The sequence below is a fragment of the Lathamus discolor genome, chromosome 5 (genome assembly GCF_037157495.1).
Source record: "Lathamus discolor isolate bLatDis1 chromosome 5, bLatDis1.hap1, whole genome shotgun sequence".
Taxonomy (NCBI): Eukaryota; Metazoa; Chordata; class Aves; order Psittaciformes; family Psittacidae; genus Lathamus; species Lathamus discolor.
The window spans coordinates 26,944,261-26,970,209 of record NC_088888.1 but is presented as its reverse complement, the minus strand read 5'-3'; the positions used below and the strand labels follow the sequence as shown (position 1 = coordinate 26,970,209).

Below are 25,949 nucleotides of genomic sequence, written 5' to 3'. Positions count from 1 at the left end.
ACCGTTGCACTCAGCAGAACACATAAAAATTATTTTAACACAGAATAACTGGATTCATATTTTCAGAGGCAGGCACAGACTACAGTAGTGTGTTGGTTTTTTTCTCCTCTTTTAAACAGGTGTGCTGTTAGAAACACAAGTCTACTTAAAATCATTACAACTAATTTTCACTGTCTTCAAATATTATATACACACACTGGTCATTTTCTCCACAGCAGAAGAGAATCCTGGTAGCATTCAGCCTATAATCCTACACTGAAAAAACCAATGCAGACTCATAATCAAGATTTTTTAATACACTTAAACAAAACCTCCCAACAATAAACAAAACAAAAAAAGGAACACAAAAAAAAGGAAAAGAAACAAAGACACCCTGTGACCAGTTAAAAAACCGAAACAAAATATCTTGGGCTTTTATAAAAGCAGTAGAACATCAAACAATAAAGTAAATTGAAGGTTATTAGCTGCAGAAACAACAGGGTTAATCCCCTCCCTTCTAAAAAGTTAGCAACCAAAACCTCAATGATTTCTTAAAATAGTGCTTTACATGTTCAATTTCAACAATAATTAATTATTTTTTTCTATTGTAACATCCAAACAATTTGAACATTTATGATGTTACAACAGGAGGGATGGATAAAAGACTAAAAAGGGTACAAAATAAAAATCCATAAAATTTGTGGTGTAAGAATGTAAAAAGCACATGCAGTTTCTCAGAGAATTGCAATGGCATTGTCTTACACTTTGTAAAGAAAAACTTCAATACTTACGTAATATTAGGATCCACTTGTTTGTAAGCATGGGCAGCACAAGATCCACAATAAGTATACCCTGCATGGCTGCAAATCAAGGTGTACAAAATGTTAACATGTTGAATACTGTTTAGCATCTTAATGTGTTGATATTGGTATTAAATTATAATATCTTAAATATTATTTGTCCCCAAGGAACTAGAAATAGCAAGAGTGATCCAAAAATCAGCTCCTGAAAGAGATGGAGAGCACTGTTTCAATACCAAGCGTACAAGAGGTATGTGCTGAAGAACATTTACTTGAAAGTTAGTAAGTCTCCAGATCAAAGCACCTTTTGTTCCTTGTAAAAGATACTGCTAGGCAGACTACACAACTGCATATTATCAAAAGCTCATGATAACGCCAAGAGTGCAGCCAGGGGACAAGGGAATAGCAAGCTGCTGGAGAAAGCTCTTCTAACCACTCACCAATAACTGAGTATAACGACAGTACAGGCAGGGGTCTGGCAAAGACAGTACTACATTACAGCAGATAAACAGAATAAAAATGCTCTCAGCAATAGAATGAATGGACATAAGGAAAAGAGTGGAATGCAGCAAGATAGCTTTTACCACAGAGAATACAATACATGCTGCGTCATTTCCTATCACTCTGGCCTGAAGCCTTTCTCAACTTGTGTTGCTGTGTGCACTATGAAAACACTCAATTATTTTGACTGCTTGTTTCAAATATCACATCTAAATCTTAAGACCCCTTCCCTTCAAGACTGTTAAAAGCAGGTGAAGATTCCGTTTACCATGCTAAAAGCATTCAGTCCAGACAATGTTGATTACCCAGTGTCCCAGGCCAAGAGGCAAACAACACACAGTCAGCAGCATGGTACCAACAGAATGCCATGCCCACATTGCACAGCATTTGGGCCACATCACCTCTGGAGCACTTGTGCCTCTAGCTCAATAGTTATCGTTTGAGTCAAGTATGTGCAACAACACAACTACAGTTTTTCACAATAATACTTACACAATAATACTGAGATATTATACAATAATAAAAATATTATCACATTTATACTATATACTTATACTTATTGTATTTATATTACTCTCAAATAATACTGAGAATGATACAATAATTTTACACAATAATACTGAGAATTATACATGCTGCAAGTGGTGGGACGGACATACAGGAGGGGATTTAACTGGGCCTGCTGGGGACAAGCCCAAGAGGAACATGCTAGGGATTGAAGGATGGAGGGCTAAGGAGGACTATCAATCTCTTGTTTCACTTGTGGGAAAGGATAGTTTTTTAGACCCTGTCCCGCAGGGAAAAAAGGGTACTAGGACTGGCTCCCTGAAATGCCTGTACACCAATGCACGCAGCATGGGGAATAAACAGGAGAAGTTAGAAGTCTGTGTGCAGGCTAAAGGCTATGATCTAGTGGCAATTACAGAGACATGGTGGGACAGTTCACATGACTGGAATGTGGTCATGGATGGCTATGTCCTTTTTAGGAAAGATAGGTCAGCGAAGCGAGGTGGTGGAGTTGCTCTTTACGTGAGAGAGCAACCAGAATGTATTGAGTTCTGTCCGGGGTCGGATGAGGAGCAAGTGGAATGTCTGTGGGTACGAATCAAGGGGCTGACTGGCACGGGTGATACAGTTGTGGGGGTCTATTATAGACCTCCTGATCAGGACGAAGGAGTTGATGAGGCTTTCTACAGGCAACTGGAAGTAGCCTTGCGACAACATGCCTTAGTCATCGTGGGGGATTTTAACTACCCCGATATTTGCTGGAAGACTCACACAGCCAGTCATTCACAGTCTAGGAGGTTCCTCGAGTGCATTGATGATAATTTCTTAATGCAAATGGTGGACGTACCAACTAGGAGAGCAGCTAGATTTAGTACTCGCCAACAAGGAGGGTTTGGTCGAAGTGGTGATGGTCAATGGCAGCCGTGGCTGCAGTGACCATGAGATGGTGGAGTTTAGGATCCTGTGTGGGAGGAATAGAATACCTAGCAAAGCCACAGTTCTGGATTTCCGAAGGGCCAACTTTGGCCTCTTCAGTCAACTGCTAAGGGAAGTCTCATGGGAAAGTGTACTAGGCGGTAAAGGGGCTCAAGATAGTTGGTTAGCATTCAAGGACCGCTTCTTCCAAGCTCAGGATCGGAGCATCCCAATGAGTAGGAAGTCAAGTAAGGGATCTAGGAGACCGGCGTGGTTAAACAAGGAGCTGCTGGGCAAACTCAAGTGGAAAAGGAGAATCTATGGATTATGTAAGGAGGGGCTGGCCACTTGGGAGGAATATAGGACAGTTGTTAGAGGATGTAGGGAGGCAATTAGGACAGCTAAGGCCTCCTTGGAACTCAATCTTGCTAGTCAGGTTAAAGACAATAGAAAGGGCTTCTTCAAATACATAGCAAATAAAACTAACACAAGAGGCAATATAGGCCCACTGCTGAACGAAGTGGGTGCCCTGGAGACAGAGGATATAAAGAAGGCAGAGGTGCTGAAAGCCTTCTTTGCCTCTGTCTTTACTCCTGCAGACTCTCCCCGAGGGCCCCGGATTTCTATAGCCCCAGAAGGAGTCAGGACAAAGGAGGAGTTTGCTTTGGTAGATGAGGATTGGGTTAGGGATCAGCTATGCAATCTGGACATCTGTAAATCGATGGGTCCGGATGGAATGCACCCACGGGTGCTGAGGAAGCTGGCGGAGGTCATTGCTAGGCCACTTTCCATCATCTTTGGTAAGTCGTGGGAAACGGGCGAGGTGCCTGAGGATTGGCGCATGGCAAAGGTCACACCAATCTATAAGAAGGGCAAGAAGGAGGACCCGGGTAATTATAGACCGGTCAGCCTTACCTCCATCCCTGGAAAGGTGATGGAACAACTTATTCTTGACTCCATCACTAGGCATATCAAGGATGAGGGGGTCATTAAGAACAGCCAACATGGTTTTATGAGGGGGAAGTCATGTATGACCAACCTTATAGCCTTCTATGAGGAAGTGACTAGGTGGAGGGATGATGGTAGAGCGGTAGATGTAGTTTTTCTTGATTTCAGTAAGGCATTTGATACTGTCTCCCACAGCATCCTCATAGATAAGCTAAGGAAGTGTGGGCTTGACGATCAAGTAGTGAGGTGGATCGAGAACTGGTTGAAAGGAAGAAGGCAGAGAGTTGTGGTCAATGGCACAGAATCTAGCTGGAGGTCTGTGATTAGTGGAGTCCCTCAGGGGTCGGTGCTGGGACCGGTGCTGTTTAATATTTTCATCAATGACCTGGATGAGGGAACTGAGTGCACCCTCAGCAAGTTCGCTGATGACACAAAACTGGGAGGAGTGGCTGACACACCAGAGGACTGTGCTGCCATTCAGCGAGACCTGGACAGGCTGGAGAGTTGGGCGGGGAGAAACTTGATGAAATTTAACAAGGGCAAGTGTAGAGTCTTGCATCTGGGGAAGAACAACCCCATGTACCAGTACAGGTTGGGGGTTGACCTGCTGGAAAGTAGCGAAGGGGAAAGGGACCTGGGGGTCCTGGTGGATAGGAGGATGACCATGAGCCAGCAATGTGCTCTTGTGGCCAAGAAGGCAAATGGCATCTTAGGGTGCATTAGAAAGGGAGTGGTTAGTAGGTCAAGAGAGGTTCTCCTCCCCCTCTACTCAGCCTTGGTGAGGCCGCATCTGGAATATTGCGTCCAATTCTGGGCCCCTCTGTTCAAGAAGGACAGGGAATTGCTTGAAGGAGTCCAGCGCAGAGCCACAAAGATGATTAAGGGAGTGGAACATCTCCCTTATGAGGAGAGGCTGAGGGAGCTGGGTCTCTTTAGCTTGGAGAAGAGGAGACTGAGGGGTGACCTCATCAATGTTTACAAATATGTAAAGGGTGGGTGTCAGGATGATGGAGCTAGGCTTTTTTCAGTGATATCCAGTGATAGGACAAGGGGCAATGGGTGTAAACTGGAACATAGGAAGTTCCACGTTAACATCAGGAAGAACTTCTTTACTGTAAGAGTGACAGAGCACTGGAATAGGTTGCCCAGGGGGGTTGTGGAGTCTCCTACACTGGAGATATTCAAGGCCCGCCTGGACAAGTTCCTGTGTGATGTACTGTAGGTTACCCTGCTCTTGCAGGGGGGTTGGACTAGATGATCTTTTGAGGTCCCTTCCAACCCTTGGGATTCTGTGATTCTGTGAAGATACAAGTTCCCCACCGCTGGAGGATTTCATATTTACTTCTATGTGTGTATGCTCACATGCATGTATATTCATCCACAGAGTGATACCTGGAACAAATTAACCTCAAAATCACCCTGAGTTTGTATTTTTTTTTTTACATTAGTGTCACCTTCCTCACTCTTTCTATAGCTCTCAGAAAGGCACTAACACAGGTTAAACAGGACACTGAGATTTGTGAGCTGGCAAGGTATGTTATCTGACAATGTCAGAAGAACCCCTGAGAGGTTTCCTCTGCTTCAGTTTTCTTCAGTCTTTCACAAAAATATTAGCCATATCCCACTTTACAGCTGGGAAAACAGGCATGATTAATGGAAAAAATTTGTGAGTATACTGGAAGACCCCCAGTAAATCTGGAGAAAGAACCCAGGCCACCTAATTTGCAGCTAAAAGGGCTCTTTCCTGACATTTCTGCAAGAAAGAGTAAGGGAGATCTGGGGCAATTTCTTTTGCACATTCGACACTATTATGGAATACTTCAAATATTATGTTAGTACAGGAAAATATTCAAGGTGGTGCTTCTAGTGTTTCCTTTCAACTCATAATAACTGGAATAACAAACATACTTTTGTATGTCTCAGCTACCTTCAGGAAATTGAACTCTTCTCCAATAGTTTAGATGAACCCTATTTCTGCTGTGGACAAAAACTACCCAAACAAACCCAAAACCAAACAAACCCACCAAAATCAAAAAATCCCAAACTAAAATGACAAAAGTAAACCATTCCAGATAACTGAATAATGTTTCACTACTTTTCCAGTTTAAGCTTTGCTAAGTTTTGACTGGGGGGGGGGGGGGATGGGACAGGATGGGATGCTGGAGTTTTGTTTTTGTGTAGGTTTAGGGTTTTTTTAATAAATGTAGCTGTTCTACACTAGAAGTGTATTAAAAGAGCTGTCCCCTTAGACTACCACTCCACTAATACACCTCTTATCTGTCTTCCTGGATCACAAATAAATGTTATGTGTGCAGTCCATCAGCAAAAGGAAACTAATCCTGTACCAAAATGTGCACAGACTTCTTTTGTTCCATGCCATATCCAAAATACTTGTTTAGAAACCATGCAATATTCCTTTCAGCTAAATACTAGCTTTTAGCAGTTTTCAAAAGGAGTCACTCAAAACAAAGCAGCATTTCACAAATTAAGTATTATATAGACTAAAAGCGTATTTCAAACTTACGGTGCAATAATGGCTCTAGCAGGTCTTTTTGTGGACTGCACTTGAGAAAGCCAGCCTTCTAGTTGTGCATTCAGCTGGGGTCCTATGAAGAGACAAGCAAATACTAAGGCCATAAAATAAATGAACACCTAAAATACCTCAAGGATTAACAAATAATATCCAAAGGTCCAACAGATTTAAAATCATCTTAAATATCAAAGCCTGCGTTTAAATCTCAAAAAAAACCCAAAGTAAACCCAACCAGTCTGTAACACTAAAGGTTACAGCAGGAAAGTTTCAACCTCCTAGCCCAGCAGTCCATTTAATTGCACATCCAAACATATATTTACTGGTTCTTGCTCTGTGGACTGATGCACATACCATTTCATCATTAGAAAGAATGGCTGCCGATCTTAAAAGAGGCTAACAGATAGTTGATTCCTCTGGTAACTGTATTTGCAGAATTCAGAAGTAAAAAGTCAAGACAATGTATACCAGAGAGCCCGACACAGGAAAGTCATGCAACACAAAAACCTTGCATACTGATATGATAGACAATGGCTATGGTATTTAGTTGTTTGTTATTATCCAGCAAGAATAAGAGCAGAACACAAAGCATACTGTAACCTGAAAAATCTGTAAATACACTGGAAGACACTAAAAGTGAGAAGACACCATGCTTATACTAATGCCTTACAACTTCTCATGAATCAACATATAACTACATAAACTTCTTGGCAACATGAAGTTTGGTAACCAGTCAATCCAATATTTAACTTTTTTTGTTTTTTTTACTAAATTCTGTATCTCAGCAAGTGGCAAATATTCCCAATTCAATTAACTGACAGGTAACAAAAATACCTTCTAGAAATATAACAAAATAAAAAGCCTATTCAGAAAAAAACCCAAACCCCACAACATTTTGATTATTTTCCATCACAAAGAAAACATTTTAATATAAAGATATTCCTGAAGAAGCAAGTCTGGCAAGTAGAGTGCAATATTCTTTATATTAGAAACACAAAACAAACTTTGAGGTAAAACTCATTCAGCTGCTATTGTTACAGGCAACATACCCTTAACAAAAAGAAAAACAGATGCACTGTTTCAGTTGGCCCTATGCTTTTGACAGATCTGTGTGTCAGCAGAGTTTATCTGCCAAGTACGGTGCAGTAAGCAACTTTCCTTCCACCATGCACGCTGTAGATTTTTTATCTTCCTGATGCAGGTGTAAAACCACCAACTGCCAGGGAAAGTCAAACCCAAATTAAATACCTGAAACTATTTCACAGCTATGTTCCAAACAGCCCAGATGTCAAGCTGACAGGTATCCAAAAATTTAACAAGAACTACAGAGAACCAGAGCAAAGATGTCAACTTCTGCAGAATCCAATCAGGACTGAGAAGTCACTCACCGGTGATAGTCAAAATGCTTTCTCTAGAAAGCCTGGGGGGCGTGTGGGGGTGGGGGTGGTGACAAAACCACTGGGTTTTATACAGAACTGCTTCATGAAACAAAAAAAACCCGGACAATTTCTGTGGTTGCAAAGAATCTTACATAAAGAATGTGAACTAGGGCAATGCCATTTCCCTAAGGCTACCATAACCTTGAATGCCTTAGTTGCTGCCTACACCTCTGACAAGGGAGGCAAAAGAGTGGCATTTATTAGCTACTGTCACTCCTGTAATACAGCAACTTTGTGAAATTATGAAATTGTCAAGAACAAACAAACCAAACACCAGTTTTGTTCTGCTGCTCGGGGAAACAAGCAGCAGAGACCTGCAAATAGAGAAAAGGAAAATGACATCCTGGAAAACAGAGGCTGTTGGGGAAACTAAGTAAAAATAGATGTATCTCTATTTCCACCCTCTTTCTAAGATACTAGGAGACTAACAAAACAGCACTATTACAGTCTTACCACTTTTTAAGAGTGAAGATATAAATCACTTACTACAGGACAAAGTACTTTCTGAATGAAGATCTTTAGGAGAACGCAATTATCTTTTTCCCCTCAACACCTCCTACCCAGTGACTTCAACAACTGAGCAGTCCCCGAAGACGATCCACAGGCTGTACAACAGAAGGGCTAGAACCTCCCAAGTAAAGCAAGACGGCCTTGAGACTCTCTTCCACAAGGCACAGTGCTTGGCCTTCTACCATCCCTTCTTTAGCAAGGATTTTTGGTTAAGACGATTTGTCTTTAGTAAAGACAAATCAGGTAACCTGGTGAACAGTTTAAAGACAAAGTTCAGAATCTCTGGTAATTTCCTAAAATTCCATATGATTGTTTAAATCTGCCCAAAACTTCTGATCTTACAGTGTAGTAGCAAAGTAAAATACCCAGGTTTGCTTCATCTCCTATTACAGACACACATCTCTGAGAAAGTAATGAAGATTTTCTTCCTAGAGGCAGTAAAATAACAGATCTGTCTGACCCAAGGGATGAAAACTCTGACAGTGTTTACTCAAGAACCATCTGGTTCACATCTTTTTTTCCTTTGATGAAACTACAAGCTGCCTTTCTAAATCATTAACTCTGACCTAACATAAGTTTCCATTTCAACTGACACTTTTTTATCCTAGTTTAGTAAAACATGTAATCACATCTCTCTCTGTAAAGGACTAACAGAAAGAATGGAGAGTACGACATAACCACCTGACTTTTTACTTAAAGAAAAGACAATTAAAATGAAGACAGCACCCGCATGAACTGACAGAAGTGTAGCCTACCTGCAGCTTTCTATGCCTACAAATACTCGAGGATATCCTAAAAGCTGCAATTTTCTTTCTATAAAATTAACATCAACTTTTTTAAGTGTTCAGAGAAGTTTTTCCTCCAGTTTCTCAAATATGACAATGCTTAAGGCTAAAGTCAAAGTATTTGAATTGGATATACAAAATATAAATAAACCAACATTATTACAGCAGATATGCTCTGCCATATGGAATTGTATTATAGGAGATGAGTGGCTTCTTCATGAAGAGCTCTATAAGCAAGTTTTGTTCATATGTAAATTAAGTTAAACTGGAAAAAAGTCTTTGCAAATAGTCACAGAGATAATTGCAGTAAATATTCATCTCCTAAGCTGACAAGCACGGGTGAGGAAGAGCGCTGCTGCCTATGTATCCCTCTGCCACAGTGGTGGGAAGCAGGAGAGGTCCCTGCTCCTCCAGCTGCAAATGGAAAGCTCTGCTTGAGAAACATGGCAGGATGAGCACAACCAGGATTTCAAGGCTAACCCAAACAGTAGGACAGAAAGCCTTCTGGATGCAACAGTCAACACACTTCAGCATTTATACTGTAAGATTAGGCCTCTTATTGATTAAACAAAGATAAGAAAGCAAAACATCAGCTTCCCTGAAGCATATAACATGAAGATCTGCATTTCAAGCCAATGAAGTATGAATATAGTCATGTAACTAAAGATGCCAACATTATCTGTGGATATTTCACGTCCTGTTTTGTTTCAGAAATTGGCAGAAGTTATGTCAGATTAAAAATAATCGCATAGACCAAGTCTCCACCAGAAAAAAAAATTATGGATATAGCTACAAGCAGCATTTATTCAAATATCTTGCCTAAAAGGATAAATTATTTTTACAATCAACATTATCCCCTCACAAAGCACTGGAGTAAGTAAGAAGGAATCCTTCCACATTAAATGCATGCCAGTGTTACCAATGAATAATAACAAAGCCAGCTGGGAGTCACATGCTTAGGTCCATCACTTCAATTTATAGCTTTCATAGTTCAGGCTTTGTGGGTTAAGCCAAACCAGCACATTCTTTCCACAGTCAAGCTCACCTAGTCACGTGAGGCTGAAGTGTTTTTATGACAAATGTCAACACAATATAATGGGAACTTGCTCTCATCCCAACCGCCACCATTACTAGTGCAAAACCTACCTCTTCAGACTGGTAGGGAAGACAGTGCTTACTCTGAATCCTCAGTCTTGGCAAGTCCTTTATTTACTGGTAGAACATAAGCCTCGAGCAAAATTCAGAGCAGCACCAAGGAAAACTGCTCAGGTCACCCTTGGTTGCATGTGTATAGCACTTGCAGTAATGCAAGTAATGCTGGAGCACAATGACAGCAATACTGTAGTCCCCAGATTTTACACTTCTACTTGACAGCTTTTATGTGTCTAATCATGCCTCCCACCCTACAGGAGTAAACTTATTTTTCCAACCAGTCTCTTACTCTTTTTAACTACCTTTACCTATTGATGAAAGAGTCTACATCTCAAAAATACTTCTGAAAATATTACAGTGTATGTATTAAGAAGTAAATAAGTCTTTATTCTTGTAAGGTGCTAGAAAAAAATCAAGGTAAGTAACAGTGAAACCTTGGTGGCCTTAGTTTAATAACTGGAACTAAGGAAACTCCTCTCTCCACAACTTCAAAGGTGAATCCAAAACATTTAATTCAGTTGTGAGGCAAATTCCAATCTGAAACATGACAGTGGACTAACTGGTTTCTCAGTTAAAACTGCAGAAAGCATAAGGATTGTTTTAATGAACACAGATCCATTTGAAAAAAAAAAAAAAAAAAATCTTTCTCACTGCACAAAAGCTAAATCCTCAAATCAAGAACATGTTCTATCTATGCAAAGACTAGCAGTTGTCAGGAATAGAAGGTGATTTCCAACAAAACTCATGTTGATGCCACATTCTATACTGCTAGCATATTCTCTCTTCCACTACTGAATACAGATGAAATAGGACTGATGAAACTGGACTATAAGCAAAGCAGAAATTCACTTATATAATCTATTGGACTGGGAGAAAATAAGATACAAATAAAGATTACACCAATGCTACATAAACTCCAATTATATGGATTGCAAGACAAAAATAAAACAGCAGGTAATGCTTGAACTGGGCAAAATAAAACTGAAGCCACAATAGAAATATTGAAATCTGCTTTCTTACTTGCTTGTTACTGTTTTCCAGTATTCCACTAGCTTTTTTATTTCCTTTATTGAAAGTTCTTAAGAAATAAATAATCAAACTGTAATGCCACTCATTAAGAATATCAACAAACATGCATCTACCTAGCTCTACAAAATACCCTAGCAGTTAAGTCATTCAGAGATCCAAACAAATAACATTCTGTTTTATAGCTCTAATACATGCTAAATGTAACCTGAATTTGTGAAAGTATTCACAAAGTGATACTTGCAGGCCTATTTTTATAATACCAGGACTACACGAAATGCAAAGCACTTTTTCAATTCCAGTTGTAATGTAGAAGTTGAATCTACATTCTTTATTTGGAATATCTTGATTCTGACAGCAATTCAGTAGAAATAAAAGCATGGAAATTGTATTTTAAATTATTCCACTATACTTTTGTGGCATACAACATTAAATAACAGAGTCTGCATATTAATACTTTGTTCCATGATTTATTAATAAAAGAATCAGCAATGATATGAGGAATTAGAGATGTGTGCACATCTACGGGGGTATGATATAATAGGCATCACAGAAACATGGTGGGATGGCTCCTATGACTGGAGTGTTGGAATGGAAGGTTACAGGCTCTTTAGAAAGGACAGGCCTGGCAGGCAGGGAGGGGGAGTTGCCCTTTATGTTAGGGATAGGCTGGAGAGTATGGAACTCCGTCTGGGGACAGGTGAGCAGTTTACAGAGAGTTTGTGGGTCAGGGTTAAAGGGAAAACAGCCATGGGAGACATTACTGTGGGGATCTGTTACAGGCCGCCTGATCAAGGAGAATCTGTGGATGAAGCACTCTACAGACAGATAGGAAAAGCCTCACGCTCGCAGGCCCTTGTTCTCATGGGGGATTTCAACCACCCTGACATCTGTTGGAACGATGGCACTGCACGGCACAAGCAATCCAGGAGGTTCCTCGATTGTGTGGAAGACGACTTCCTTCTGCAAGTAATAGAGGAGCCGACAAGGAGAGGTGCCATGCTTGACCTCGTGCTCACCAACAGGGAAGGGCTCATTGAGAATGTGGTACTCCAGGGCAGCCTTGGATGCAGCGATCATGAGATGGTCGAATTTGAGATCCCCAGGCCAGTGAGAAGAGTGTGTAGCAAGCTCACTGCCCTGGACTTCAAAAGAGCAGACTTTGGCCTCTTCAGGAGCCTGCTTAGTAAGGTTCCATGGGATATAGCCCTGGAGGGCAGGGGGGCCCAAGACTGTTGGTTGGTATTCAAGGATCACCTGCTACAAGCTCAGGAGTGCTGCATCCCAACTAGCAGGAAGTGCAGCAGGAGGGCCAGGAGACCTCCTTGGATGGATAAGGAGCTGCTGAGGAAAATTCAAAGGAAAAAAGAGGCTTATAAAAAATGGAAGCAAGGACAGGCAGCCTGGGTAGAGTACAGGGATGTTGTCCAGGAAGCTAGGGACCAGGTTAGGAAGGCTAAGGCCCAGTTAGAATTAAACCTAGCCAGGGATGTTAAGGATAACAGGAAAGGATTCTACAGGTACGCAGCAAACAAAAAACAGACTAGGGACAACATAGGCCCCCTGAGGAAGCTTTCGGGAGAACTGGCTACACAGGATTTGGAGAAGGCTGAGGTTCTGAATAACTTCTTCACCTCGGTCTTCACTGGCAAAGGCTCTGACTGCACCACCCAAGTCTTAGAAGGTAGACACAGGGACTGTGAGAATGAAGACCTTGGGCCCACTGTAGGAGAGGATCTGGCTCGAGACCATCTTCAAAATCTTAATGCGCACAAGTCCATGGGACCTGATGGAATCCATCCGCGGGTCCTGAAGGAGCTGGCGAATGAAGTTGCTAAGCCACTGGCCATCATATTTGAAAAATCATGGCAGTCAGGTGAAGTTCCCGACGACTGGAAGAAGGGAAATATAACCCCCATTTTGAAGAAGGGGATAATGGAAGACCCGGGGAATTACAGACCAGTCAGTCTCACCTCTGTGCCTGGTAAAATCTTGGAGCACATTCTCCTGGACAGCATGCTAAGGCACATGAAAAACAAGGTGCTTGGTGACAGCCAGCATGGCTTCACTAAGGGGAAAGCCTGCCTGACCAATTTGGTGGCCTTCTATGATGGGGCTACAGAATTGATGGATAAGGGTAAAGCAGCTGATGTCATCTACCTGGACTTGTGCAAAGCCTTTGACACTGTCCCACACAACATCCTTCTCTCTAAATTGGAGAGATATCAATTTGATGGATGGACCACTTGGTGGATAAAGAACTGGCTGGATGGCCGCACACAAAGAGTTGTGGTCAATGGCTCAATGTCCGGCTGGAGACCGGTAACAAGTGGTGTCCCTCAGGGATCGGTGTTGGGACCGGTCTTGTTTAACATCTTCGTCACATGTATGAAGGAAGCAAAGGGATGCGTGATACCACAAGTGATCAACCTCTGTCTTACCACAGCATTCAGTCCACTATATTAAGGTAAATGGAAATTAGATGTCTGATTTTAATCTTCTGCCATGAACCTGTCAGACTTCTAAACACCGTTTGCTGCAAAGCAAATAAGACTGTTGCTTCTTCTGTTGGTGTCCTCAACATAAAAAGGACATGGAACTACTGGAACAAGTCCAGAGGAGGGCCACAAGGATGATCAGGGGACTGGAGCACCTCCCGTATGAAGACAGGCTGAGGAAGTTGGGGCTGTTCAGCCTGGAGAAGAGAAGGCTGCATGGAGACCTCATAGCAGCCTTCCAGTACCTGAAGGGGGCCTATAGGGATGCTGGGGAGGGACTCTTTGTCAGGGACTGTAGTGACAGGACAAGGGGTAACGGGTTAAAACTTAAACAGGGGAAGTTTAAATTGGATATAAGGAGGAAATTCTTTCCTGTTAGGGTGGTGAGACACTGGAATCGGTTGCCCAGGGAGGTTGTGAGTGCTCCATCACTGGCGGTGTTCAAGGCCAGGTTGGATGAAGCCTTGTGTGGGATAGTTTAGTGTGAGGTGTCCCTGTCCATGGCAGGGGGGTTGGAACTAGATGATGTTGAGGTCCTTTCCAACCCTAACTATTCTATGATTCTATGATATATTATTTTCCCCATAAAATGTCTAAAAACAACAGAAAACCAAAGCGAGAGAAACATTACATGTAGTATATCTAACATTGGAAAGCAAATACATCTGCAAGACACTATGATTAGTTGTTTACACACTGCAAGGTAAGAACTTAATTTAACAGCTGTATTTGCAATGCTACAGCTAATGTCACAACGTTAAGATTTCATGATCAGTTACATTAATTATCCTGCTACTGCAGAAAGCTCCTTTCACTACAACAGAGATCACAGAATCTTTTAGGTTGGAAAAGACTGTTAACATAAAGTCCAACCGTAAACACTAAACCACTGACTGTGGTTTAGTCCACCACTAAACCATCTCTCCTTTTAGCTACCCTCACATGCTTTTTACACTTTCCTTGGATCTACCTGCCCTTCTACAAACACCACAGTGATTTGTTATTTGTACCTTACATTTATGAACGAGCTGTGATGAGTTATTCCAATTCTGGGAGACATGCCAGGGTTCTTGGCACACCACAGTTAAGAACTTTCAGAAAAAGACTCTTAGAAGTAGTGACTACCTCCTTCAACTCCTTGTCTGCATTCATAGTCTAACAACAGACCAGATTGCACACAATTTCCTTCTAGCCACTTCAGCTGCTACAGAGACTTAGATCCAACACACTACAGAGAAGGGTCACTGCTCTAAATTAAGGTTGGATTCAGCCACTCTGAGGGTCAGTGAAAGACATCCCAGTAGCAGTTTTGCCCTCAGAAACCATGGGCAGCAGGCCTGCTGAACAGATTACACACATACAGCAACATTATACCACCAATACCACCAATGCACACACTTTTTCTGATGCTGATGAGAAGTTCTAGCTCATGCTAACAAGAAAACAAATGCTGGGATTACATCACTATTTGTTAAAATGGACACTTCACTCAGAAGGTGCAAGTTAGAAAAGCTGTACTATCTCAGAATCATACTGCTATTGCATGTTGAACCTGGCTACCTCAAAGAACTATCAACAGACAGTTGGTGTGCTTTGGAATAAAAAAATTCAGTACTGGGTACAAAGGCAGTAAAAAAACCCCACATTAACATATATCTTATTGGGGGTTACACAGGAGCAGAAGAGACTGTAAACACACTAAAATAGCGGCCAACTTTGAAGGAAACATAATTTCTAAACAGATAATTCATGGCACACAATTGCCTTTTTATCTATTTCCTGGTCTGCAAAAGTACCTCAAAGTATTATCCTTTCCAACTGACCTACACATCATCATGCAGACCTTAACCTAAAAGACAAGGTCTGAACATCCCTGTCTGCATGACAGCCAGTTATTTGAAGTTCTGACATTCCTTGTTGTTGTGGTTTAAGCTCAGCCAGTAACTCGGAACAACACAGCCATTCACGCATCCTCTCCTTCTCTCATCCTCCAGGCAAGACGGGGAGGAAAATCAAAAGAATGTAAACACCACGGGTTGAGGTAAGAACAGTCCAATAAGTGAAGTATATTATAAAACTAGTAATAATAAGGGAAATAACAAGGAGAGAGAATATAAAACTAGAAGGGGAAAAGGGAAAAATACCCAAAACAATAAACCCTAAGTGATGCCCAATACAATTGCTCACCACCTGCTGACTGATGCCCAACCTAACCTGAACAGTGATCTGGGCCTTCCAGGTGACTCCCCCCAGTTTATATACTGGGCATGATGTGCTGTGGTACGGAATACCCCTTTGGCTAGTTCAGGTCAGGCATCCTGTCTCTTTGCTTTCCTGTCCTTGGCTTTCCATGCCCCTCCTCACTGGCAGAGCACGAGAGACTGAAAAGTCCTTGATCAGGATAAGTGCTACTGAGCAACAACTAAAACATCGGTGTGGTATCAGCACTGCTCTCTGACTGAAGTCAAAGCACAGCTCTGCACCAGCTACTAGAAAGGAAAAAAAAAAAAACCACCACCTGTTACAGATGAACCCAAGACAAATTAAAAACTTAATCCTTATGAAAGCTAGTGATGAGATGTCAGCGCCTGCTGACTTGAGCTCCTTTGGGGTTCCTTTTACTTACAAGCTAAGGCAACAGAAAACCAACTCTGAACACAGAAGTACCATGAAGTTTAAACTCTCTTCAAACATTTATGTTGAAATAGACCATTTACTTGGCTCATCATAAAAAAACCTAGCAAACAACTTTGAAGACAATAAGCACAATGGTCTTTCAAGTCAGCACAGTGCTTACTCTGCCAATTCATGTTTGCATCAGCAAGTGCATGGAAACTAAGGTTTTCCTAGTTTAGTTTGGCATAGGCTACCAGAAAGCACACCTCTATCCAGTATGGCCTGGTCAAGAAAAACAGAGAAATAAGCCATACCTAATACAATGACAAACTTGTTTTGCAGGGCACGTTTAAGATCATATAGTACTGCTATTCACATACACACTCTCAATTTGATTTTACTCCTGTGATTTGGAATAGCCTGGTAAAAATTTTTGTGTTTTGTCTGTATCAGCATGCCACTGACCAGAGATTTGAGCTATCAAATGCCTTAATAAAGAGTGGTACAGTATCTAATTAGCACTTCTAGGAGCCAGGAAATGCAGGTCAGCTGTCAAAGATAAGCCAATATTAAGCACCCTAATGTGTGACATCTCACTTGGTATGCTATGCAAGAAGAAAGATATACATACACTTCTGGTTATTTTCATTCCAGGAACGTATGGATTGATTCCCCACAGAACTGCCCAGCACTTTCAGAATTCACTCACAAGTAGGAGTAAAATAAGAGAGCGGATCCACACCTTGACCTGCAAATAGTCCATGCTCGTGATAGCATGTTATTCCCGTTGTATTTCAGCTACTCCTTTTTTGTATCTGGGAATCTATCTGTCCTACATTCAAAGTCATGGAAAATTATGCCATTTTTCTTTCAAGTTGTCCTTAATCTTCCTCTTCCCCCTGCTGGCCAAAATCAATTTCTCAAAAGGTTGGAAAGTTACAGGCCTGAATTAACACAGCAGGAGGCAGACTTTCTTCCAAAAATAAATTGGTGTAGTATTTTTCACAATACAACAGAGATACCTTAAGAAAAAAAAAAAACAAAACAAAATAAAACAAAACAAAAAATCCCCAAACCAATCTATGACAGCAGTGCAAGAGGGTGATACTTTTATTTACACAGTATGCCTTCATCTCATTTTTGTAACTGTTTTCAGTAGCCACCACACACAAGGCTGTTAGTCCACAGAAGCAATGGCATGCAACATATCATTTGTAACTTTTTTTGAAAGCATACATAAAGATCAAGGTCAGCAAGTAAAAAAATTGGTTATTCAAACCTGTGGCCTACTACCAGCAATGGTCATAGCACTACTTCAGGTTTGAAGCTCTGCTGTAAAGCTTTCCATATTCAGCACTGCTGCTAAGTACGGGGAGGAACAATTGAGCAAACATTTCATTTTTAGTTTGCTATCAGACAGATGCTCCACAGGCCCACATCTAAAGTCTATTAAGATGCTACACAGATCAATGCAGCACAAACATGAACTTCCCCACACCAAGAATTCTAGAGAAGGTATGATGGTAATTTCATACATGTTTCTCATACTGAACTGAGCTGCAGAAACCTCTTAAGGAATTTGCTTTTAAAATTTTTATTTAGAACAGCACATTATGGATGAAGAACACACGGCAAGTTAAATACTACCACCACCGTAAAGCCCATCTTCCCCTCTCCTTCTCACCCGTTTTCTCAGCTTCATCAAGTGAGTAGGAAGCAGTGAGCTTTCCCCTGGGACCTCACTTTCCCTCCCGTAACAAAGTTGTTTTCTTATAGTTAGATGTGGCATTCTAAGATGTGAACATACGTGGATGTGCAGAACTGCACAGCCAGTCTCACTTGCTTCAAAATGCTAATTAGCATCATATAATTAAGTGATATAGTTGCAATAAAATGTAATGCATTCTATTGTAAATAGAATTTTGCAAATTCTACATGCATGAATGTAGTGCATGTTACAGTGCAGTTCTGTCATGGTTTAAACCCAGACAGCAACTCAGTACCACACAGTCACTCACTCAACCCCCTACCTTTTTTCCCCCAAGGTGGGATGGGAGAGAAGAATCAGAAGAATGTAAAAACTTACAGGCTGAAATATGCAGTTTAATAAAGTACAATATAATCCTACTAATAATAATGTCAAGGGAAATAAGGGGAGAGAATATAAAACTAAAAGAGGAAACAAATACCAGAAAACAATAAACCTTAAGTGATGCACAGTACAATTGCTCACCACCCTCTGAATGATACCCAACCTAGTCAGAGCAGTGATCAGTCCCTTCCAGGTGACTCCCCGCAGTTTATATACTGGGCATGACGTGCTGCAGTATGGAATACCCCTTCGGCTAGTTTGGGTCAGGTGTCCTGTGTCTGCTGCCTTCCAGCTTCTTATGCCCCTCCTCACTGGCAGAGCATGAGACTGAAAAGTCCTTGATCAGGATAAGTGCTACTGAGGAACAACTAAAACATTGGTGTGCTATTAGCGGTGTTCCCAGACTAAAGGCAAAGCACAGCTCTGCACCAGGTAGTAGGAAGAAAAAAAAAAAAACCAACAACAAAACACCCCTCCCCCACCCAACCCCCCCCCCAAAAAACAAAAAAAAAAAAACCCAAAAAAACCCCAAACAAACAAAAAACCACAAACCTGTTACAGCTGAAATGAGGAAAATTTTCCAAAGCAGAATTTGAGAAGTACATATCCCATAGCTGAAGAAAATGAAGGAGTGACTGCTTTCAGCTGAAACAATTGCTGCCCCATAGAAATGAGCACTCTAAAGCCAAGAAAGCATTACTTTTTCTAAACCCTCTTCATATACATTACATTAACTTTCCACAAAGAATAGTAGCTTCTTCTTTCTTGGTTGGGGCTGCAGCTGATACTGCCCCCACTCCTGAGCGCAGAGGAGCCAGCTAATCCTGTTCAAGGACATTCTCTGACCACAAAAGCTGGTTTGCATACTGGATCCCCCTCAGCTGGCTTCAGCCTTTCTTTCCCAGGGCTGACTTCCATAGCCAGATCTCACAGATACATATTTGTTAATCACAGCAATGGGGGCTCTACTTTTGCAGTCGATCCCCCCACCCTGATCCAGGATACCATGTACCATACTGGATGTTTTGTTGATGTTTTGCCCTCAGGTACCAGGCACTTTGGGATAAACACCCACTTAATAGCCTCATCCTCATGCAGCCTCTTTGAAATGCTTTCAGACTTAATGATTTTGAACAGGTCCTTCAAAAAATCAGGTTTCTAGTTACCCTTTCAGACAGGCTCATCTTAACTATGGAGCAGGATGAGGATTTCCAGGGCATCCACGTGTAATCAAACTCAGCTCTGTAGAAAGAGAGCATTTTTCAGGAAATGGGAAGCTTAAATGCTAAACAGTTTATATATAACCCAGCAAATCTCTTTTGGGCCAAGACGGTAAGCACAAAGAAAGCAGGTAGGAGGACTTGACAACACAATCCCTAGAGAACCACAGGAACACAATGAAGAACTATTGTGATTCAAACTCTAATCCCTGGCCCAGCTCCCTCCTTGAAGCTATGCAGGCTAAAACTACATGGTAAAATTCAGACTTGGTTCAAGTAGTATGATTGAGGAAACAAGCCTATGTTACAAGTTTGAAATAGCAGCTGACATGCAAGTTTGGCCTAAAATACAGGAAAATTTTAAGTCTATACCTATATACATGTAAGTCTATACACATACCCTCTTGGTCCCCATTTGTTTCCTCTTGAATTTTTGTGGAACCTCCTACATGGCACAGAAAAATTAGCTGCCAAGCAACAAATAACAGCTCCCCGATGGCAAGTCTTGCTGAGCAGGGAGAATTCCCACTCTCAAATGCCCTACGTAAACAGCACAAGAGAGTTCTATATGAAGAGACATAACATTCTTTTCTTGTTTGAGGAAAAGAAAACGCACTTCCCAAAACTCCAGCCTATGCAGCAACAACCACTTTCCCCCAGAACACACACAGTAACAGTTGCAAGTCAGTCAACATAACTAGTTACAACATGATTCAGCTTGTTTTTTTTCGTGCAGGGTAAGTGCCTGAGCAACCATCCCACACCTCCTCAATAAGCAATACTTAAAGGGCTGCCCAAAAGCAACTGGAGCAACATGCTTTTGGACAGACAAGTAGTACTGGCTGAACTAGTCACACAGACTTACCAGGGTGTAGCCTAACAAAATTATGCACTGAATTCTTATATAAAACAAACAAACAAAAAACCAAAAAGCCCCAGCCAAACACAGCATCTATGCCTCTTTAATTATGAAAAAAAGTTAAAATAATTCCAGCTCAAGCAAGTTGGGAAGTCTTACCACATAGCTTCAGCTTTTTGATGTATCTGCACATGTTTACATCTATACCTTTGATATGATTTTGTCTGCTTTCTGTAAACACAGCAGTACTTACCTTTCCAGACCAAGCTATCTACACTGGATGAAGATTTGAGACCACTTTTGTAACGGACACAACAGTTATGTTTGCAATATTAAACTTGGAAGGAAAGCAATTCATCATCTGTTGTCTTGAAACTGCCTATCCACCATTTGAAGCCCAGCTACTTATCTCACAATCTGCCTCTGCCCCTTCCTGTGTTACCCGCTTCCCTGTATTTTTCTTCCCTTTCAATTTTTGCCTCATACCTTGTTCATTAATTTGTAGAGAAGAGGAAAACTGCACTTATTATAGCCAAGTGTAATCTACTTCTTCTTAATACCAGTTTAGGATCCCGAATTCATTGCTATTTGTTTTAGTAGTATCCTTCCCTCTGAACTATTCTCTACAACAGCCCCTTGTTCATCTAAGCTTGTTCACCTGCACTTTTCTGATGATCTTTACTCCCAAGGCTGGTAAAAGAGCATCTCTTATTAACAGCTCAGAAAATACAAACTGCACCCTGTCTACACCAGCAGAGTTCTGCCCCAAAGCCCAACAAAACTTATTTCCAAACATATGCGCTATCAAGCCATTATTACAAGTCTGTCTTGGGAGGGCAAGGAGAACAGCAGCCCTCCCTCCAATGCACTGTGTCCTTTTCTGTTCTTTCTCTGCAAATACTACAGTTTTAAATAGGCAGAGCCTATTTAAAGGCAATTATACTGCCTTATAACTTCTCACTACTACTAGAGAAAGGGCTTTTGAAGAAAATACAGTAGCTCACCTTGGCCTACAAGACATGAAATAAACCTCTTTATTTCTACACCCACACCCCATCGCCTGCCTTCTAAGCCTGCAAAACGCCCCAGATATTCTGTATTCTCTCAGGGAAATTAAAAATTCCGCAACAAAAACCACCAGAAGAGCACTCCAAGAGAAAGGAATCTGTTCGTGTGCTCTCAAGTCGACGAGGCGCAGTGCCTGGTGCGAGGCGGAGCACAGAGGCTGGCTCTACCGCCACTGCCTTCAGCCGCCAAGCCGCAGCGATGCGCGTGTCTAAAGCGGGACAGGCACACAAGGAACAGCCGGGGACCGATCCAGCCTCAGCCACTCTTCAACACCAATTTGCCGGCGAGAAGTGCCGCTGCCCCGGTGCAGGCAGCCGGGCCAGGCCGGGCCGGAGGAGCCAAGGACGGCAGGCAGGCAGGCAGGCAGGCAGGCAGGCAGGAGCGCGCGGCTGCCCGAACCGCACGCTACAGCCACCGCGCGCAAGCCGGCACCCCCGCCCCGGCTCCACCCGCCGTACAGGCCTCCCAGGCCGGTTTCCGACGGTGGCCGGACCCGGCAGACGCCCGGACCCCTACCCGCTCGCCGGGCCCGAGAGAGCCGCGGCCCCCCCTCGGCCGCCATGTGCCGGCTGCGCCGGCGGGGGCGGAGCCCGCGGCCCCTCCCCGCACCCGGTAGCGGCCCCGGCCGCGGCCCCGGCGGGGGAAAGTGCTGATTCAGCCCCCGCCCCCCACCCCCGGCGGCGCTGCGGGCCGCGGCGCCGGTACCTGAGGCTGTGTACCAGCTGCCGGCGTGGCTGGCCTCCCGGCAGAGCACCCGGTTGGACATCTTGGTGCCGGAGCCGCCTATGGTGTTCGGGGGAGGCGGTGGGGGACGGGCCCGGCCGCGGCGGCGGCGCTGCTCCCCCTCCTCCCCCGGCACGGCCCGGGCCCCGCGGGCGGAGGCGGCGCTGCCGGCGGCGCCTCCGGGCGGGCGGGCTGACGGCGAGCGGGAGGGGGGCGCGCGGAGGCGGCGTGCGGAGCGGCGCGGGCCGGGACCGCGGTGCCGGGATCGGCCGCAGGCGGTCGCCCCGCGGGGGGCGGCGCGGGCCGGGGGCGCGGGGACAAAGCCTGAGGCCGCCGCCAACTCCGCGCTGGCTGGTGGGGGGGACGCGAAGAGAAGGAGGCCGCGGCAGCAGCTGGGTTTGGCCCGGCTCGGCTCCCGTGGACTAGAGGCCGCACAGGAGCCGCTCCCCCATTGGGCACGAAAGGAAAAGCCTTGTCGCCATTGGCCACTCTCCTCGCTGATCCCGCCCACCGCTTTGACAAGCCCGAAATGGACCGTCACCGCCTCCTGGGGGACGGGGGAGCAGAAGGCGGGGTTGGGAGAGGGAGTCCTGCGCCGATTGGCTGGCTGCGTTGCCGTGGCGATCGCTTCTGGCCGCGCTGATTGGCTGGGCTGTGTCTCCGTGGTGGAAGGGAAGATTACGAGAGCAGGTCAGACAAGGGAAGGCATAGCGGGGGGGGAAGCTCCGCCCGGGCCCCGTGTCCCCCGGCCCCGGCAGGGTGGAGGGGGTGGTGGCGGTTCAGGGAGCGTCCGGTGCCCGCGGGAGCCCCCCGCCGGCGTGTCTGGGCCCGGAGGGCCGCTGACCCGCTCTCCATCCGGGGCAGGAGGTGAGGGGGCCAGCGTTGTCGGGAGCAAAGCGGCGCTCTCTGGGGCCCGGGGTTCTTCTCTTGCTGTGAGGAGAGAACGGTGCAGCGTCCTCGGCTTCCCCCGGTCTCGGAGGGGGCTGTAGGATCAGGTCGGATTTCGAGGGACAGAGCACGTTTCCCAAAGGCAGGGGTAGAGAGAACAGGGCGCTGGGCGGAAGGTCCTTGCTTCCCAGCTAGCCCAGTTCCTTTCCGGTGCCTCACATATGTCGTCGGTACCGTGTCCTGCAGCGGGGGCTGCGGGAGTGCCTTTGTGTGGAAGTCTCCAGTTCCTACCCTTAATTTTTTTTTTTAATCAGCTTGGTGATTTTCTTCGTGGTGCTGCCACGGAGAAATCAAGCACAGCTCAAAATAGCTAATAAAGCAGAGCTGGGAAGGGGAGCATAACCAGTACAAAGGGGCGAAGGGAAAGAGCAATTTTAGCCACCGAAGTATGAGATGCACCCAGGAGAGACGGAGGCCTCAGCAGGAGCAGTGAGAGGTTGCAGCCATGAAAGTATTAAGGCAGAATGATGCTTTGTGAGCTGGAAGATATTAGGGCCAGGCCAGGAAACACATTCTCCTTTTCCCCCTTAGTGATTTTATTTTTCATAAAGTCTTCCAGCCAATTATAAATGCATGCAAAATACAGAGCTTGTGTGTGTGAGAGTGGTTTAGTTTAGTTGTGTGGTTTTGTTGCGTTTCTTTACACAAAGGAGGTGAGAGGGACAAAGGCATTGTTTGCAGTATGTCTTGAAGATCAGAAAGGCTTGTGCTGTAGAGGTGTGGCTGATGTCACTTTTAGCAGTGGGGACCCCCGTCTGCACCCATGACACTGGCCTCTCAGTGCAGCTGAGGGGCACCAAGGACTAGGATCTCCAAGTAATAATATTTGTGATGGATTGCCATGAGGAAATGGAGCCTAACTATCCCAGAAAATGCCTAACATAGCCTTCGCTGCGCTATCTATCCTTATATTATTCCATTGTTCCTTTACAAATAGTGTGTTGAAAAAGGTTAACATGGATTGTAACTCTGCCTCTACTGGAGGAACTGTTTGTCAATAAAGCCTGACTGCTTTAACATAAAACTATATTGGCAGTTGCGATACCCATTTGTAACTCAAGTCTTTTACAGTACAAATCTTCGGTACTGGGAATAGTTCTGGAATTTGCTGCTCATCCCTCAACAAAGTTAACTAAATGCAGCAGATGATAAATTTTACTCCATGGAGAAAGATAAACGTTGTGATTATATACTTACAGAAGGGTCAAGCAACATACAGCTCAAGTTTTTGATGCACCATTATCCCACAATCCACCAGGAAGAGTTAGAGGAGGCTGCTAGACAAAACATCTTAGGGGAACTGGAGGTTAAAATAGTTTTTAGTTATCTGGTATTCCTCTCTACTGTTTAGAGGAAGAGCTTTCACATAATAAAAATCAAGGCAGCAGAAACAGAAAAGCAGGCTGCTCTTCAATTAAATAGAAGATGGTGGTGCTTGGTGCTGGGCATCTTCGTGCTCAGGATGTGGAAGATTCTAGCCACAGGCTGAAAAACTAGGCTGAATGCTGTGAAGCATGGGATACGTTGGGAGATCCTCCTGCATTGTCTGTAGAGGGGAAGAGGAGCACTTACCTGTTCAGACCTACTATTCCAGTATGTTTTTTTCTCTCATGTGCAAGGGAGGCAGGAAACTCAAGCTAAGGCCTGGCTAAGAGTATTGTGTTACATAATTAGTACAGTGGTAAGAATAAATCAGACCTATACTCTATGGTAGGCATAGGGATTCTTCTCATGTGTTTCCTTTCCAGCCTACTGGTTTCAACTGCTTATATCTGTCAGAATTTTTCACATTTTTCATTTGTTTGAAAGCAGCTGCTTCATTTCTAGAAAGTCTGATGAGGAGAGAGTTCTTCAGCTCAGACCGTGTTTACAATAGTGACAGCACCTCAGAAAAGAAAATGGATAGCTCAAAAGCCTGTCCTGATTTTGGAGAATGTCCTTGATAAATCAGAGATTAAAAAAAAGAATAAATAAATTTGGCAAGTCAAACAGTATGTTTTGGCTGGTAACAGGCTTCAGAGTATGAAGATAGAGGACCCTTTGATCAGAATTGCTTTTACTGTCTTCTCTTACTAGCCCCTTCAAAGTAAAAGATAATGTTCTCTGTGGAATTATTTAAAAAGGAAAACTTCAAAATACTGCATGAGTCATATGTAATTCTTTCACAATTAATGAATAGTAGTGTCTGGTTATTGGATCTAAAATAGTCGTCTTGGAAGGTGTGCTGTGGTGTTGATCAGGTTTTCTGTTTTATTTTCAGCTTACTTTTACTGCCCTTTAGAGCATATACTGACTCAGTTACCTAGAGTAGTGTGGAGAAAATGGAAAAATAATTGTTAAAGAAACAAGAGATAACGGCTTTCAGGTACTTAGCAGTGTCATATATCTGAAGTTGCCAATTTCAATTATTTCTTCAAGCTTTTATTCTACATATATTAGTAATTTGTACCCCCTTCCATCTGTTCATTTTATTGATGAGTTCCTGATTTTTATAAATGTGAAATCACTTGGGTTAGATTGGATATAAGGAGGAAATTCTTTCCTGTTAGGGTGGTGAGACACTGGAATCGGTTGCCCAGGGGGGTTGTGAGTGCTCCATCCCTGGCAGTGTTCAAGGCCAGGTTGGATGAGGCCTTGGGTGGGATGGTTTAGTGTGAGGTGTCCCTGCCCATGGCAGGGGGGTTGGAACTAGATGATCTTGAGGTCCTTTCCAACCCTAACTATTCTATGATTCTACGAAATACATTTCTCTTCAAGGCCTTGGAACTGGTGTTTGCTAAGGAAAAGAAGTACTTCTTTCTGGATTAAATCAGGATAGCAGGCATCTGTCAAG

At 43.6% G+C, this 25,949-nt stretch overlaps 1 protein-coding gene across 3 annotated transcripts in view; it reads right to left on the bottom strand.

Moving 5' to 3' along the window:
* The window catches only part of MEMO1 (mediator of cell motility 1), a 34,372-nt gene extending 12,019 nt beyond the window's left edge, over positions 1-22,353 (bottom strand). Inside the window, exons 1-3 of one of the 3 annotated variants that reach the window (XM_065680119.1) lie at positions 22,151-22,353; positions 6,175-6,256; positions 771-839 (exon numbers count right to left, since the gene is read on the bottom strand). In XM_065680119.1, coding sequence (XP_065536191.1) covers positions 771-839; positions 6,175-6,256; positions 22,151-22,211 — 212 coding nt within the window. In that variant the 5' untranslated portion in view covers positions 22,212-22,353. Of the gene's footprint in view, positions 1-770; positions 840-6,174; positions 6,257-21,961; positions 22,044-22,150 lie in introns of those variants that run through there. The other 2 variants (XM_065680118.1, XM_065680120.1) reach the window with 2 other exon arrangements.
* Between the last annotated feature and the right edge of the window lie 3,596 nt (positions 22,354-25,949).